This window comes from Cyclopterus lumpus, chromosome 23 (genome assembly GCF_009769545.1).
Source record: "Cyclopterus lumpus isolate fCycLum1 chromosome 23, fCycLum1.pri, whole genome shotgun sequence".
Lineage (NCBI taxonomy): Eukaryota > Metazoa > Chordata > Actinopteri > Perciformes > Cyclopteridae > Cyclopterus > Cyclopterus lumpus.
Window position 1 is genome coordinate 17198101 of NC_046988.1, and position 16006 is coordinate 17214106.

A 16006-nucleotide genomic window follows, 5' to 3' on the forward strand; every position below is an offset into this window, starting at 1 on the left:
CGTTTGAGTTCCAACCAATCAGAACACCTGCAGCTCCACGCGTCATCAGCTCCGATGACCTCAATTTCTCAGCGTATTTTTTTCCTGAGACAACAGCGGCTCGCGGCGCCATTTTGAAAGAAGAAGATTGTTCCATAAAACGCCCAAAAAGTGTAAAAGCTGCAGCGATGTTGTACCTGGAGGACTACCTGGAGAGTGAGTACGGCGCGATGACTCGGCCATGGCCGCCGTCGGGTCGCCTTTTGTGCGTTAAATGTGTGTAATTTGTGGGCTCGTGCGGCTCTGGCCGTTAGCTTAGCTTCACCGTGTTAGCTTAGCTTCACCGTGTCGTCTTCTCCCGCAGTGATCGAGCAGCTGCCCATGGACCTCCGGGATCGGTTCACGGAGATGCGGGAGATGGACCTGCAGGTGCAGAGTACGTACATCGGCCCCCCGTGGGGTCAGAGGACCGGTGTTAAACCCGGTTACTGGCAGTGAGTCGGACGCAGTTAACACGGGAGCGTTTATCTGCGGAACACCTCCTGCTGATAACCCGAGTTACATTAACACACGTGTCACTTCCTCTATTAATCACAGTTTAGAGCTCACGCTGATCTGTGGCTTTAATGACCCGGATGTAAAGCAGTCATTAACAATGAACACAATCATAACATTTATCTATTTACATATTAGGGAAATATATATTTTGGATGTTTGTTGTGCGGATGACTCTTTAACCCTTTGCTGTCTTTTTATCACTATTGTCCTGCAACAACAACAAGTTGTGTAAGAGTTTATGATCAATAAGTTGACATGTGTAAGAGTTTATGAGCAATAAGTTGACATGTGTAAGAGTTTATGAGCAATAAGTTGACATGTGTAGGAGTTTATGAGCAATAAGTTGACATGTGTAAGAGTTTATGAGCAATAAGTTGACATGTGTAGGAGTTTATGAGCAATACGTTGACGTGTGCAGACGTTTATGAGCAATAAGTTGACGTGTGCAGGAATTTATGAGCAATAAGTTGACGTGTGAAGACGTTTATGAGCAATAAGTTGACGTGTGCAGGAATTTATGAGCAATAAGTTGACGTGCAGGAATTTATGAGCAATAAGTTGACGTGCAGGAATTTATGAGCAATAAGTTGATGTGTGCAGACGTTTATGAGCAATAAGTTGACGTGTGCAGACGTTTATGAGCAATAAGTTGACGTGTGCAGACGTTTATGAGCAATAAGTTGACGTGTGCAGGAATTTATGAGCAATAAGTTGACGTGTGCAGGAGTTTAAGAGCAATAAGTTGACGTGTGCAGGAGTTTAAGAGCAATAAGTTGACGTGTGCAGGAGTTTAAGAGCAATAAGTTGACGTGTGCAGACGTTTATGAGCAATAAGTTGACGTGTGCAGGAATTTATGATCAATAAGTTGACGTGTGCAGGAGTTTAAGAGCAATAAGTTGACCTGTGCAGAAGTTTAAGAGCAATAAGTTGACCTGTGCAGGAGTTTAAGAGCAATAAGTTGACCTGTGCAGGAGTTTAAGAGCAATAAGTTGACCTGTGCAGAAGTTTAAGAGCAATAAGTTGAAGTGTGCAGACGTTTATGAGCAATAAGTTGACCTGTGCAGGAGTTTAAGAGCAATAAGTTGACGTGTGCAGACGTTTATGAGCAATAAGTTGACGTGTGCAGACGTTTATGAGCAATAAGTTGACCTGTGCAGGAATTTATGATCAATAAGTTGACGTGTGCATATGTTTATGAGCAATAAGTTGATGTGTGGAGGAGTTTAAGAGCAATAAGTTGATGTATGCAGGAATTTATGAGCAATAAGTTGACCTGTGCAGACGTTTATGAGCAATAAGTTGACATGTGCAGGAATTTATGAGCAATAAGTTGACCTGTGCAGACGTTTATGAGCAATAAGTTGTGCAGAAGTTTAAGAGCAATAAGTTGCCTCCAGCAGACGTCTCTTTGGAGGATTGCTGTGCAGGACTCGAGGTCACCTGAATATAAAAGGTGTTTCTTGGTCTCAGACGCCACTGATCAGCTGGAGCAGAAGGTCATCGAGTTCTTCGTCAACGCCAAGAAGAACAAACCGGAGTGGAGAGAAGAACAGATGGAGGTCATCAAGAAGGTCAGAGCTTCAAAGGCCAGGTAGATGTTAGAGGTACACAGACGTGTGTCTAATGAGGAGTTCACTGTTACAGGACTATTACAAAGCTCTGGAGGATGCAGACGAGAAGGTCCAGCTGGCCAATCAGATTTATGATCTGGTGAGTTGCTGTTGTGTTTTTATTTATTTATTCACACACACACACACACACACACACACTGAAGTAAAGTTGGGAACGTTTCCAGGTTCACTTGAATGTCCACCAGATGTCAGTGAAAGACTTCTAACGGTCCACAGTGAGGGCATCTATATTAAAATGCTTTATTACCTAGCAGACTGTCCTCAGGGCATATTTATTAACATTGTTTATTACCTAGCAGACTGTCCTCAAGGCACATTTATTAACATTCTTTATTATCTAGCAGACTGTCCTCAGGGCATATTTATTAACATTCTTTATTATCTAGCAGACTGTCCTCAGGGCATATTTATTAACATTCTTTATTATCTAGCAGACTGTCCTCAAGGCACATTTATTAACATTCTTTATTATCTAGCAGACTGTCCTCAAGGCACATTTATTAACATTCTTTATTACCTAGCAGACTGTCCTCAGGGCATATTTATTAACATTCTTTATTACCTAGCAGACTGTCCTCAGGGCATATTTATTAACATTCTTTATTATCTAGCAGACTGTCCTCAGGGCATATTTATTAACATTGTTTATTACCTAGCAGACTGTCCTCAGGGCATATTTAAATACATTCTTTATTACCTAGCAGACTGTCCTCAGGGCATATTTATTAACATTGTTTATTACCTAGCAGACTGTCCTCAGGGCATATTTATTAACATTGTTTATTACCTAGCAGACTGTCCTCAGGGCATATTTATTAACATTGTTTATTACCTAGCAGACTGTCCTCAGGGCATATTTATTAACATTGTTTATTACCTAGCAGACTGTCCTCAGGGCATATTTATTAACATTGTTTATTACCTAGCAGACTGTCCTCAGGGCATATTTATTAACATTGTTTATTACCTAGCAGACTGTCCTCAAGGCACATTTATTAACATTGTTTATTACCTAGCAGACTGTCCTCAGGGCATATTTATTAACATTCTTTATTACCTAGCAGACTGTCCTCAGGGCATATTTATTAACATTGTTTATTACCTAGCAGACTGTCCTCAGGGCATATTTATTAACATTCTTTATTACCTAGCACAGTGTTTTTCAACCACTGTGACACAGGTGTGCCGTGAAAAATATTTTTTTTTTACATACTGTCACTTCATTCGTGGAAAAAAAAAAGCCAACTTGTGTGTGTGTATGTCGTCGCGCTGTTGGTGGTGTAATGTTTCGGACGTTATTGCACTGATGACACGGAGACGGGACGACGTTCTTAATCCTCACTTTATTGGGCATCCACCAACACAGATAGCGTGCTCCTCTCAGTTCAGCAACTCGACCGTCAACAACAACGGTCCCGTCAACCACACTTAACTCCCCTTTTCCGACCGGTTAATCCCGCCTCCCCTCTACTCCTCCAATCACAGGCACGCCCCCTCGACCAGCATGCACGGTGCCACACTGTGATTGACAGCCACGTCACAGGGTCGCTACAGTGGTATGAAGGCTCAATACTCCCCTCTGCCTGTGGGTACGCAGCGTAATTAATAGGCAGATTTGCTGAGGCGACAATTTAAAAAAGTGAGATTAAGAGATAGGTACAGTACACGCATAAAAGTCTAATGGAGACATTTTTGAAAAGAAAACTAGGTCCTGATCAAGATCCCCCCACACTTGATCCAGATGATGAGCCCAGTACAAGTGGGTGTCAAAAGAAGGCTAAAGCGGTGAGCTCAAGACAGTGATGAGTATCTGTCATTTGGATTTTCCTTCACTGGGGTTCCCGCCGCACCGAGTCCGTTGTGCGTTGTGTGGGGAAAAGCTAGCTAACAGTGCCATGGTCCCTAGCAAGCTTAAACTAAACTAACTAAACACCCTGCGCTCCAAGACAAGGATCCAAACTATTTTGTTCGTTTGCGTGACAACACTATGAAACAGGCTACTATGATGTCAAAGGCCACAAAAGTGTCCGAGAGAGCGCTGGAAGCTAGCTAGCATGTCTTTTGTTCTACAGGTGTGTGGCGGTAATGCAGCCTGTCCAAAATGATCTGTACCTGGGCATAAAGCCTGTGCCATCTTGGCATTAGGATGATGTTAAGTTTAATAAAACACAACAAATAGAACACGCGTTTCCCTGATTTCTTAGAGTATATTATGCTCATGCTGAAACTATGTTTGGGTTTGATTTGCATATCATTTCCTGTTGTTGGTGTGCCGTGAGATTTTTTTCTGTGTCTTAAGTGTGCCTTGACGCATAAAAGGTTGAAAAACATTGACCTAGCAGACTGTCCTCAGGGCATCTTTATTAACATTCTTTATTACCTAGCAGACTGTCCTCAGGGCATATTTATTAACATTCTTTATTACCTAGCAGACTGTCCTCAGGGCATATTTATTAACATTCTTTATTACCTAGCAGACTGTCCTCAGGGCATATTTATTAACATTCTTTATTACCTAGCATACAGGAAGTTAGTTTTTTTGACAGAATTAATAAACAGGATTAGAATAATTTCTTTTGTCAATTGAACTAAATGTAGTTTCTGGTTTGCAGCAGCAACGTGTGTATTTGATGTAGTTTCATGGTATGTGATATTTCTCCAGGTGGACCGTCACCTGCGTAAACTGGACCAGGAACTGGCCAAGTTCAAGATGGAGCTGGAGGCCGACAACGCCGGCATCACCGAGATCCTGGAGAGACGTGAGGAACATACGATGAGGCGTGTTGGTTTATGTTGGAGGAAGTAGAGTGCGTTTGATTTCCTGTCTCCTCCTCAGGATCTTTAGAGATGGACAGTCCGTCTCAGCCGGTCAACAACCATCACGTCCACTCCCACACGGCCACTGAGAGTGAGTACTCTGACCGGTACTGGTCCGCTTCAACACCAGTAACGTCCATCAGTAACACCAGTAACGGTCCATCAGTAACACCAGTAACGTCCATCAGTAACACCAGTAACGGTCCATCAGTAACACCAGTAACGGTCCATCAGTAACACCAGTAACGTCCATCAGTAACACCAGTAACGTCCATCAGTAACACCAGTAACGTCCATCAGTAACACCAGTAACGTCCATCAGTAACACCAGTAACGTCCATCAGTAACACCAGTAACGGTCCATCAGTAACACCAGTAACGGTCCATCAGTAACACCAGTAACGGTCCATCAGTAACACCAGTAACGTCCATCAGTAACACCAGTAACACCAGTAACGGCCATCAGTAACACCAGTAACGTCCATCAGTAACACCAGTAACGGTCCATCAGTAACACCAGTAACGGCCATCAGTAACACCAGTAACGTCCATCAGTAACACCAGTAACGGTCCATCAGTAACACCAGTAACGGTCCATCAGTAACACCAGTAACGTCCATCAGTAACACCAGTAACGGCCATCAGTAACACCAGTAACGGTCCATCAGTAACACCAGTAACGGCCATCAGTAACACCAGTAACGTCCATCAGTAACACCAGTAACGTCCATCAGTAACACCAGTAACGGTCCATCAGTAACACCAGTAACGGCCATCAGTAACACCAGTAATGTCCATCAGTAACACCAGTAACGTCCATCAGTAACACCAGTAACGGTCCATCAGTAACACCAGTAACGGTCCATCAGTAACACCAGTAACGTCCATCAGTAACACCAGTAACGGCCATCAGTAACACCAGTAACGTCCATCAGTAACACCAGTAACGGTCCATCAGTAACACCAGTAACGGTCCATCAGTAACACCAGTAACGGTCCATCAGTAACACCAGTAACGTCCATCAGTAACACCAGTAACGTCCATCAGTAACACCAGTAACGGTCCATCAGTAACACCAGTAACGGTCCATCAGTAACACCAGTAACGTCCATCAGTAACACCAGTAACACCAGTAACGGCCATCAGTAACACCAGTAACGTCCATCAGTAACACCAGTAACGGTCCATCAGTAACACCAGTAACGTCCATCAGTAACACCAGTAACGGCCATCAGTAACACCAGTAACGGTCCATCAGTAACACCAGTAACGGTCCATCAGTAACACCAGTAACGGTCCATCAGTAACACCAGTAACGTCCATCAGTAACACCAGTAACACCAGTAACGGCCATCAGTAACACCAGTAACGTCCATCAGTAACACCAGTAACGGTCCATCAGTAACACCAGTAACGTCCATCAGTAACGGTCCATCAGTAACACCAGTAACGGCCATCAGTAACACCAGTAACGTCCATCAGTAACACCAGTAACGTCCATCAGTAACACCAGTAACGGTCCATCAGTAACACCAGTAACGTCCACCAGTAACACCAGTAACGTCCATCAGTAACACCAGTAACGTCCATCAGTAACACCAGTAACGTCCACCAGTAACACCAGTAACGTCCATCAGTAACACCAGTAACGTCCATCAGTAACACCAGTAACGTCCACCAGTAACACCAGTAACGTCCATCAGTAACACCAGTAACGTCCATCAGTAACACCAGTAACGTCCATCAGTAACACCAGTAACGTCCATCAGTAACACCAGTAACGTCCATCAGTAACACCAGTAACGTCCATCAGTAACACCAGTAACGTCCATCAGTAACACCAGTAACGTCCATCAGTAACACCAGTAACGTCCATCAGTAACACCAGTAACGTCCATCAGTAACACCAGTAACGTCCATCAGTAACACCAGTAACGGTCCATCAGTAACACCAGTAACGTCCACCAGTAACACCAGTAACGTCCATCAGTAACACCAGTAACGTCCACCAGTAACACCAGTAACGTCCATCAGTAACACCAGTAACGTCCATCAGTAACACCAGTAACGTCCACCAGTAACACCAGTAACGTCCATCAGTAACACCAGTAACGTCCATCAGTAACACCAGTAACGTCCATCAGTAACACCAGTAACGTCCATCAGTAACACCAGTAACGTCCATCAGTAACACCAGTAACGTCCATCAGTAACACCAGTAACGTCCATCAGTAACACCAGTAACGTCCACCAGTAACACCAGTAACGTCCATCAGTAACACCAGTAACGTCCATCAGTAACACCAGTAACGTCCACCAGTAACACCAGTAACGTCCATCAGTAACACCAGTAACGGCCACCAGTAACACCAGTAACGGTGTGTGTGTGTGTGTGTTTCCAGAGAGGAAGTACAGCGCTCCCACTCATCACACCACTGAACACGTTCCAGAGAAGAAGTTCAAGTCTGAAGCTTTGCTGTCCACCTTAACATCAGACGCCTCCAAGGAGAACACACCAGGTGTGTGTCTGTGTGTACACTGTGTGTTAATGTGTGTACACACTGTGTTAAAGTGTGTGTGTGTGTGTGTGTGCCCTGCAGGCTGCCGTACCAACAGCACCTCCTCCTCCTCCACCAACGTGTTCAGTGTGAACTCTTCTCAGCCGCTGGCCTCCTACAACCTGAGCTCTCTGCCCGCGGGGCCCGGAGCCGGAGCCGGAGCCGGAGCCGGAGCCATCACCATGGCTGCTGCTCAGGCCGTCCAGGCCACGGCTCAGGTCAGTACACACACACACACACACACACACACACACACACAGAACTGTTGAATGTATTGTCTGTTTCTGCCTGGGCTCAGATGAAGGAGGGCAGGAGGACGTCCAGCCTGAAGGCGAGCTACGAAGCCATCAAGAACAACGACTTCCAGCTGGGCCGAGAGTTCACGTTGTCCCGGGAAACCACCGGCTACGCCTCCTCTGCTCTGGCCTCCACCCTCACCCAGACCCTCACCCCCACCACGGCCTCCGACTCCAGGGGGCGCAAGTCCAAGTAAAGGAGCCGTACACACACACACCTGCCTCTAATAACAAGAGTCCACAAATCTGTGACTTAAGTGTGTGTGTGTGTGTGTACTGAATGATATTTGAGCCTGTAACAAACCAGTTGGTGTTTATGTTGATTTTAAAATGTCCCTCAACGTCTCGTCTTCCAGAAGCAGCATCAAGTCTTCCAACCATCAGTCCTCTTCATCGTCCTCCTCTTCCTCTCTGTCGTCATGCTCTTCATCGTCGGCATTGGCTCAGGAGCTTTCCCAGCAGGCCTCAGCGCTGCCCGAGGCCGAGGCCAACAGCCAGGTGGACTGGACCTATGACCCCAACGAGCCCCGATACTGCATCTGTAACCAGGTACGCCCCCCAGACTGCGTCTGTATTCTGATTATTATGAAAGTCTGTTGTAATAATTCATCTCCTGCTGTGTTCCAGGTGTCTTATGGAGAAATGGTGGGCTGTGATAACACAGATGTAAGTGTTATTGATGAGGAATCATTCCTGTTATCGATCCTAAACTGGTAACATGAATGGTGTTATTGGTCCATATGTTCCTCAGTGTCCCATCGAGTGGTTCCACTACGGCTGCGTGGGTCTGACGGAGGCCCCCAAGGGGAAGTGGTTCTGTCCCCAGTGTACGGTGGCCATGAAGAGACGAGGCAGCCGCCACAAATAGACTGAACGCCTGGAAGCTGGCCCCGGGGTCAGAGGTCAACGGCATCCGAGCTGAGATTAGAATCAGAAGTCTGACATCTAATGTTTCTAAAATGTGAATTCTTTAGGTTGGGTTGTGATATTGATCCTTTAACATGAATAACGTGTTGATGATTAAAGGTGTTAAAGACTTCAGTGTATTCATATCACATTCATGTGGAGCTCACAGAGGTCGACCTCTATATACGCCATAAATAGAACAATTCTCCTCAACTATCAGAATTCTGACTTTATGAATCCTGACTTTCAGAATCCCGAGTTAATGAACAGAATTCAGACTTCTATCTTTAAAGTTGAGGATGAGTTTTGACGAGGAGATTAACTCTGACGTCATAGTTCGTTATTCTCAGAGCGGTGGAAACTACAAACATGGATGCTGGACTACAACTCCAGAAGCCTGAAGAGACTCCAGAGACCTCATGAGGACTTCACGAGGAACAAGTCTGTCTGTCTGCCCGTCTGTCTCTACCTGTCTGTGTCTGTCTGTCTACCTACCCATCTGTCTGTCTGCCCGTCTGTCTCTACCTGTCTGTGTCTGTCTGTCTACCTACCCATCTGTCTCTCTGCCCGTCTGTGTCTCTAACCGTCTGTCTGTCTACCTACCTGTCTGTGTCTACCCGTCTGTCTGTCTACCTACCCGTCTGTCTCTCTAACCGTCTGTCTACCTACCTGTCTGTGTCTCTAACCGTCTGTCTCTCTGTCTGTCTACCTACCTGTCTGTGTCTACCCGTCTGTCTGTCTACCTACCTGTCTGTGTCTCTAACCGTCTGTCTGTCTACCTACCTGTCTGTGTCTACCCGTCTGTCTGTCTCTCTGTCTGTCTACCTACCTGTCTGTCTCTAACCGTCTGTCTCTCTGTCTGTCTACCTACCTGTCTGTGTCTACCCGTCTGTCTGTGTCTCTGTCTGTCTACCTACCTGTCTGTGTCTACCCGTCTGTCTGTGTCTCTGTCTGTCTGTCTACCTACCTGTCTGTGTCTACCCGTCTGTCTGTCTCTCTGTCTGTCTACCTACCTGTCTGTCTCTAACCGTCTGTCTCTCTGTCTGTCTACCTACCTGTCTGTGTCTACCCGTCTGTCTGTGTCTCTGTCTGTCTACCTACCTGTCTGTGTCTACCCGTCTGTCTGTGTCTCTGTCTGTCTGTCTACCTACCTGTCTGTGTCTACCCGTCTGTCTGTCTCTCTGTCTGTCTACCTACCTGTCTGTCTCTAACCGTCTGTCTCTCTGTCTGTCTACCTACCTGTCTGTCTGTGTCTCTGTCTGTCTACCTACCTGTCTGTGTCTACCCGTCTGTCTGTGTCTCTGTCTGTCTGTCTACCTACCTGTCTGTGTCTACCCGTCTGTCTGTGTCTCTGTCTGTCTGTCTACCCGTCTGTCTGTGTCTCTGTCTGTCTACCTACCTGTCTGTGTCTCTGTCTGTCTGTCTACCTGTCTGTCTCCACTTGGGATCAGATGTCGTTTCTTTCCATCGTTTGTTTACAAAGACCGAATGTTTGTTGTTGTTTTTCAGCAGCTGTTGTACAGAACGGTTTCATTCCATAAAGAATTAAATCCACTGCCTTGCTCAAAGGTCCAGGTTTGGCCATTCCTTTATTTTTATGGTCTCCCCCCCTCAAGTCAACTGATGTTTTGTCTGTTAACTTCATCACTGAATCAAGTGAAGGTTAACATTTAAAACACGTAGTTAAAGAGTGTACTTGTACTTCATAATATGTGTTTAAATACTTCTACTGCAGGCACTTTGTTCTTCATACAGAATATTGTGCTTTATTTTACATTAAAGAGTCCACAGTTTGTTTATTAACAGTTTAAATGTATATAATGAAATAAATAGTTTCATGATTGACAAAATACTCTGAGCTGACAACACTGGAGTACTTTTACTACAGTAACACTAATAGTTACAGGACTCATAGTAGTACTTTTACTACAGTAACACTAATAGTTACAGGACTCATAGTAGTACTTTTACTACAGTAACACTAATAGTTACAGGACTCATAGTAGTACTTTTACTACAGTAACACTAATAGTTACAGGACTCATAGTAGTACTTTTACTACGGTAACACTAATAGTTACAGGACTCATAGTAGTACTTTTACTACAGTAACACTAATAGTTACAGGACTCATAGTAGTACTTTTACTGTAGTAACACTAATAGTTACAGGACTCATAGTAGTACTTTTACTGTAGTAACACTAATAGTTACAGGACTCATAGTAGTACTTTTACTACAGTAACACTAATAGTTACAGGACTCATAGTAGTACTTTTACTGTAGTAACACTAATAGTTACAGGACTCATAGTAGTACTTTTACTACAGTAACACTAATAGTTACAGGACTCATAGTAGTACTTTTACTACAGTAACACTAATAGTTACAGGACTCATAGTAGTACTTTTACTACAGTAACACTAATAGTTACAGGACTCATAGTAGTACTTTTACTACAGTAACACTAATAGTTACAGGACTCATAGTAGTACTTTTACTGTAGTAACACTAATAGTTACAGGACTCATAGTAGTACTTTTACTACAGTAACACTAATAGTTACAGGACTCATAGTAGTACTTTTACTGTAGTAACACTAATAGTTACAGGACTCATAGTAGTACTTTTACTACAGTAACACTAATAGTTACAGGACTCATAGTAGTACTTTTACTACGGTAACACTAATAGTTACAGGACTCATAGTAGTACTTTTACTACAGTAACACTAATAGTTACAGGACTCATAGTAGTACTTTTACTACAGTAACACTAATAGTTACAGGACTCATAGTAGTACTTTTACTGTAGTAACACTAATAGTTACAGGACTCATAGTAGTACTTTTACTACAGTAACACTAATAGTTACAGGACTCATAGTAGTACTTTTACTACGGTAACACTAATAGTTACAGGACTCATAGTAGTACTTTTACTACAGTAACACTAATAGTTACAGGACTCATAGTAGTACTTTTACTACAGTAACACTAATAGTTACAGGACTCATAGTAGTACTTTTACTACAGTAACACTAATAGTTACAGGACTCATAGTAGTACTTTTACTACATTAACACTAATAGTTACAGGACTCATAGTAGTACTTTTACTGTAGTAACACTAATAGTTACAGGACTCATAGTAGTACTTTTACTGTAGTAACACTAATAGTTACAGGACTCATAGTAGTACTTTTACTACAGTAACACTAATAGTTACAGGACTCATAGTAGTACTTTTACTACAGTAACACTAATAGTTACAGGACTCATAGTAGTACTTTTACTACAGTAACACTAATAGTTACAGGACTCATAGTAGTACTTTTACTACAGTAACACTAATAGTTACAGGACTCATAGTAGTACTTTTACTGTAGTAACACTAATAGTTACAGGACTCATAGTAGTACTTTTACTACAGTAACACTAATAGTTACAGGACTCATAGTAGTACTTTTACTACAGTAACACTAATAGTTACAGGACTCATAGTAGTACTTTTACTACAGTAACACTAATAGTTACAGGACTCATAGTAGTACTTTTACTACAGTAACACTAATAGTTACAGGACTCATAGTAGTACTTTTACTGTAGGAACACTAATAGTTACAGGACTCATAGTAGTACTTTTACTACAGTAACACTAATAGTTACAGGACTCATAGTAGTACTTTTACTACAGTAACACTAATAGTTACAGGACTCATAGTAGTACTTTTACTACAGTAACACTAATAGTTACAGGACTCATAGTAGTACTTTTACTGTAGTAACACTAATAGTTACAGGACTCATAGTAGTACTTTTACTACAGTAACACTAATAGTTACAGGACTCATAGTAGTACTTTTACTGTAGTAACACTAATAGTTACAGGACTCATAGTAGTACTTTTACTGTAGTAACACTAATAGTTACAGGACTCATAGTAGTACTTTTACTGTAGTAACACTAATAGTTACAGGACTCATAGTAGTACTTTTACTACAGTAACACTAATAGTTACAGGACTCATAGTAGTACTTTTACTGTAGTAACACTAATAGTTACAGGACTCATAGTAGTACTTTTACTACAGTAACACTAATAGTTACAGGACTCATAGTAGTACTTTTACTACAGTAACACTAATAGTTACAGGACTCATAGTAGTACTTTTACTACGGTAACACTAATAGTTACAGGGCTCATAGTAGTACTTTTACTACAGTAACACTAATAGTTACAGGACTCATAGTAGTACTTTTACTACAGTAACACTAATAGTTACAGGACTCATAGTAGTACTTTTACTACAGTAACACTAATAGTTACAGGACTCATAGTAGTACTTTTACTACGGTAACACTAATAGTTACAGGACTCATAGTAGTACTTTTACTACATTAACACTAATAGTTACAGGACTCATAGTAGTACTTTTACTACAGTAACACTAATAGTTACAGGACTCATAGTAGTACTTTTACTACAGTAACACTAATAGTTACAGGACTCATAGTAGTACTTTTACTACAGTAACACTAATAGTTACAGGACTCATAGTAGTACTTTTACTGTAGTAACACTAATAGTTACAGGACTCATAGTAGTACTTTTACTGTAGTAACACTAATAGTTACAGGACTCATAGTAGTACTTTTACTACAGTAACACTAATAGTTACAGGACTCATAGTAGTACTTTTACTACAGTAACACTAATAGTTACAGGACTCATAGTAGTACTTTTACTACAGTAACACTAATAGTTACAGGACTCATAGTAGTACTTTTACTGTAGTAACACTAATAGTTACAGGACTCATAGTAGTACTTTTACTACAGTAACACTAATAGTTACAGGACTCATAGTAGTACTTTTACTACAGTAACACTAATAGTTACAGGACTCATAGTAGTACTTTTACTGTAGTAACACTAATAGTTACAGGACTCATAGTAGTACTTTTACTACAGTAACACTAATAGTTACAGGACTCATAGTAGTACTTTTACTACAGTAACACTAATAGTTACAGGACTCATAGTAGTACTTTTACTACAGTAACACTAATAGTTACAGGACTCATAGTAGTACTTTTACTACAGTAACACTAATAGTTACAGGACTCATAGTAGTACTTTTACTACAGTAACACTAATAGTTACAGGACTCATAGTAGTACTTTTACTACGGTAACACTAATAGTTACAGGACTCATAGTAGTACTTTTACTACGGTAACACTAATAGTTACAGGACTCATAGTAGTACTTTTACTACAGTAACACTAATAGTTACAGGACTCATAGTAGTACTTTTACTACAGTAACACTAATAGTTACAGGACTCATAGTAGTACTTTTACTACAGTAACACTAATAGTTACAGGACTCATAGTAGTACTTTTACTACAGTAACACTAATAGTTACAGGACTCATAGTAGTACTTTTACTGTAGTAACACTAATAGTTACAGGACTCATAGTAGTACTTTTACTGTAGTAACACTAATAGTTACAGGACTCATAGTAGTACTTTTACTGTAGTAACACTAATAGTTACAGGACTCATAGTAGTACTTTTACTGTAGTAACACTAATAGTTACAGGACTCATAGTAGTACTTTTACTACAGTAACACTAATAGTTACAGGACTCATAGTAGTACTTTTACTGTAGTAACACTAATAGTTACAGGACTCATAGTAGTACTTTTACTACAGTAACACTAATAGTTACAGGACTCATAGTAGTACTTTTACTGTAGTAACACTAATAGTTACAGGACTCATAGTAGTACTTTTACTACAGTAACACTAATAGTTACAGGACTCATAGTAGTACTTTTACTACAGTAACACTAATAGTTACAGGACTCATAGTAGTACTTTTACTGTAGTAACACTAATAGTTACAGGACTCATAGTAGTACTTTTACTACAGTAACACTAATAGTTACAGGACTCATAGTAGTACTTTTACTACAGTAACACTAATAGTTACAGGACTCATAGTAGTACTTTTACTACAGTAACACTAATAGTTACAGGACTCATAGTAGTACTTTTACTACAGTAACACTAATAGTTACAGGACTCATAGTAGTACTTTTACTGTAGTAACACTAATAGTTACAGGACTCATAGTAGTACTTTTACTGTAGTAACACTAATAGTTACAGGACTCATAGTAGTACTTTTACTGTAGTAACACTAATAGTTACAGGACTCATAGTAGTACTTTTACTACAGTAACACTAATAGTTACAGGACTCATAGTAGTACTTTTACTACAGTAACACTAATAGTTACAGGACTCATAGTAGTACTTTTACTGTAGTAACACTAATAGTTACAGGACTCATAGTAGTACTTTTACTACAGTAACACTAATAGTTACAGGACTCATAGTAGTACTTTTACTACAGTAACACTAATAGTTACAGGACTCATAGTAGTACTTTTACTACAGTAACACTAATAGTTACAGGACTCATAGTAGTACTTTTACTGTAGTAACACTAATAGTTACAGGACTCATAGTAGTACTTTTACTACAGTAACACTAATAGTTACAGGACTCATAGTAGTACTTTTACTACAGTAACACTAATAGTTACAGGACTCATAGTAGTACTTTTACTACGGTAACACTAATAGTTACAGGACTCATAGTAGTACTTTTACTACAGTAACACTAATAGTTACAGGACTCATAGTAGTACTTTTACTACAGTAACACTAATAGTTACAGGACTCATAGTAGTACTTTTACTACGGTAACACTAATAGTTACAGGACTCATAGTAGTACTTTTACTACAGTAACACTAATAGTTACAGGACTCATAGTAGTACTTTTACTGTAGTAACACTAATAGTTACAGGACTCATAGTAGTACTTTTACTGTAGTAACACTAATAGTTACAGGACTCATAGTAGTACTTTTACTACGGTAACACTAATAGTTACAGGACTCATAGTAGTACTTTTACTGTAGTAACACTAATAGTTACAGGACTCATAGTAGTACTTTTACTACAGTAACACTAATAGTTACAGGACTCATAGTAGTACTTTTACTACGGTAACACTAATAGTTACAGGACTCATAGTAGTACTTTTACTACAGTAACACTAATAGTTACAGGACTCATAGTAGTACTTTTACTACGGTAACACTAATAGTTACAGGACTCATAGTAGTACTTTTACTACGGTAACTGTTTGTGTGTTCCAAAAATAACTCAGGAGGGAGGAGGAGGAA

The 16006-nt window shown here is 40.9% G+C and overlaps 1 protein-coding gene across 2 annotated transcripts; it reads left to right on the forward strand.

The window, feature by feature from the left end:
• On the forward strand, positions 1-8882 carry ing3 (inhibitor of growth family, member 3). Of its 2 annotated transcripts, XM_034526378.1 has the most exons (12): positions 1-195; positions 344-415; positions 2009-2109; positions 2183-2248; positions 4832-4928; positions 5006-5077; positions 7390-7506; positions 7588-7763; positions 7844-8034; positions 8198-8390; positions 8469-8507; positions 8593-8882. In XM_034526378.1, the coding sequence occupies exons 1-12, from the start codon at positions 168-170 to the stop codon at positions 8707-8709; spliced, it is 1269 nt and encodes a 422-aa protein (XP_034382269.1). In that variant the 5' UTR covers positions 1-167; the 3' UTR covers positions 8710-8882. The 2 variants fall into 2 exon arrangements, with proteins under 2 accessions (XP_034382269.1, XP_034382272.1); XM_034526381.1 differs by lacking the exon at positions 7844-8034 and having other exon boundaries at positions 53-195; positions 7588-7767.
• Positions 8883-16006: the final 7124 nt, after the last annotated feature.

Excerpts from the sequence above, each read along its gene's own strand:
- ing3 (XM_034526378.1), top strand. The coding sequence starts at position 168 with ATGTTGTACCTGGAGGACTACCTGGAGA. Across the intron at positions 196-343 it reads CCTGGAGGACTACCTGGAGA|TGATCGAGCAGCTGCCCATG; the intron begins GTGAGTACGGCG and ends CTTCTCCCGCAG. Across the intron at positions 2,110-2,182 it reads AGATGGAGGTCATCAAGAAG|GACTATTACAAAGCTCTGGA; the intron begins GTCAGAGCTTCA and ends TCACTGTTACAG.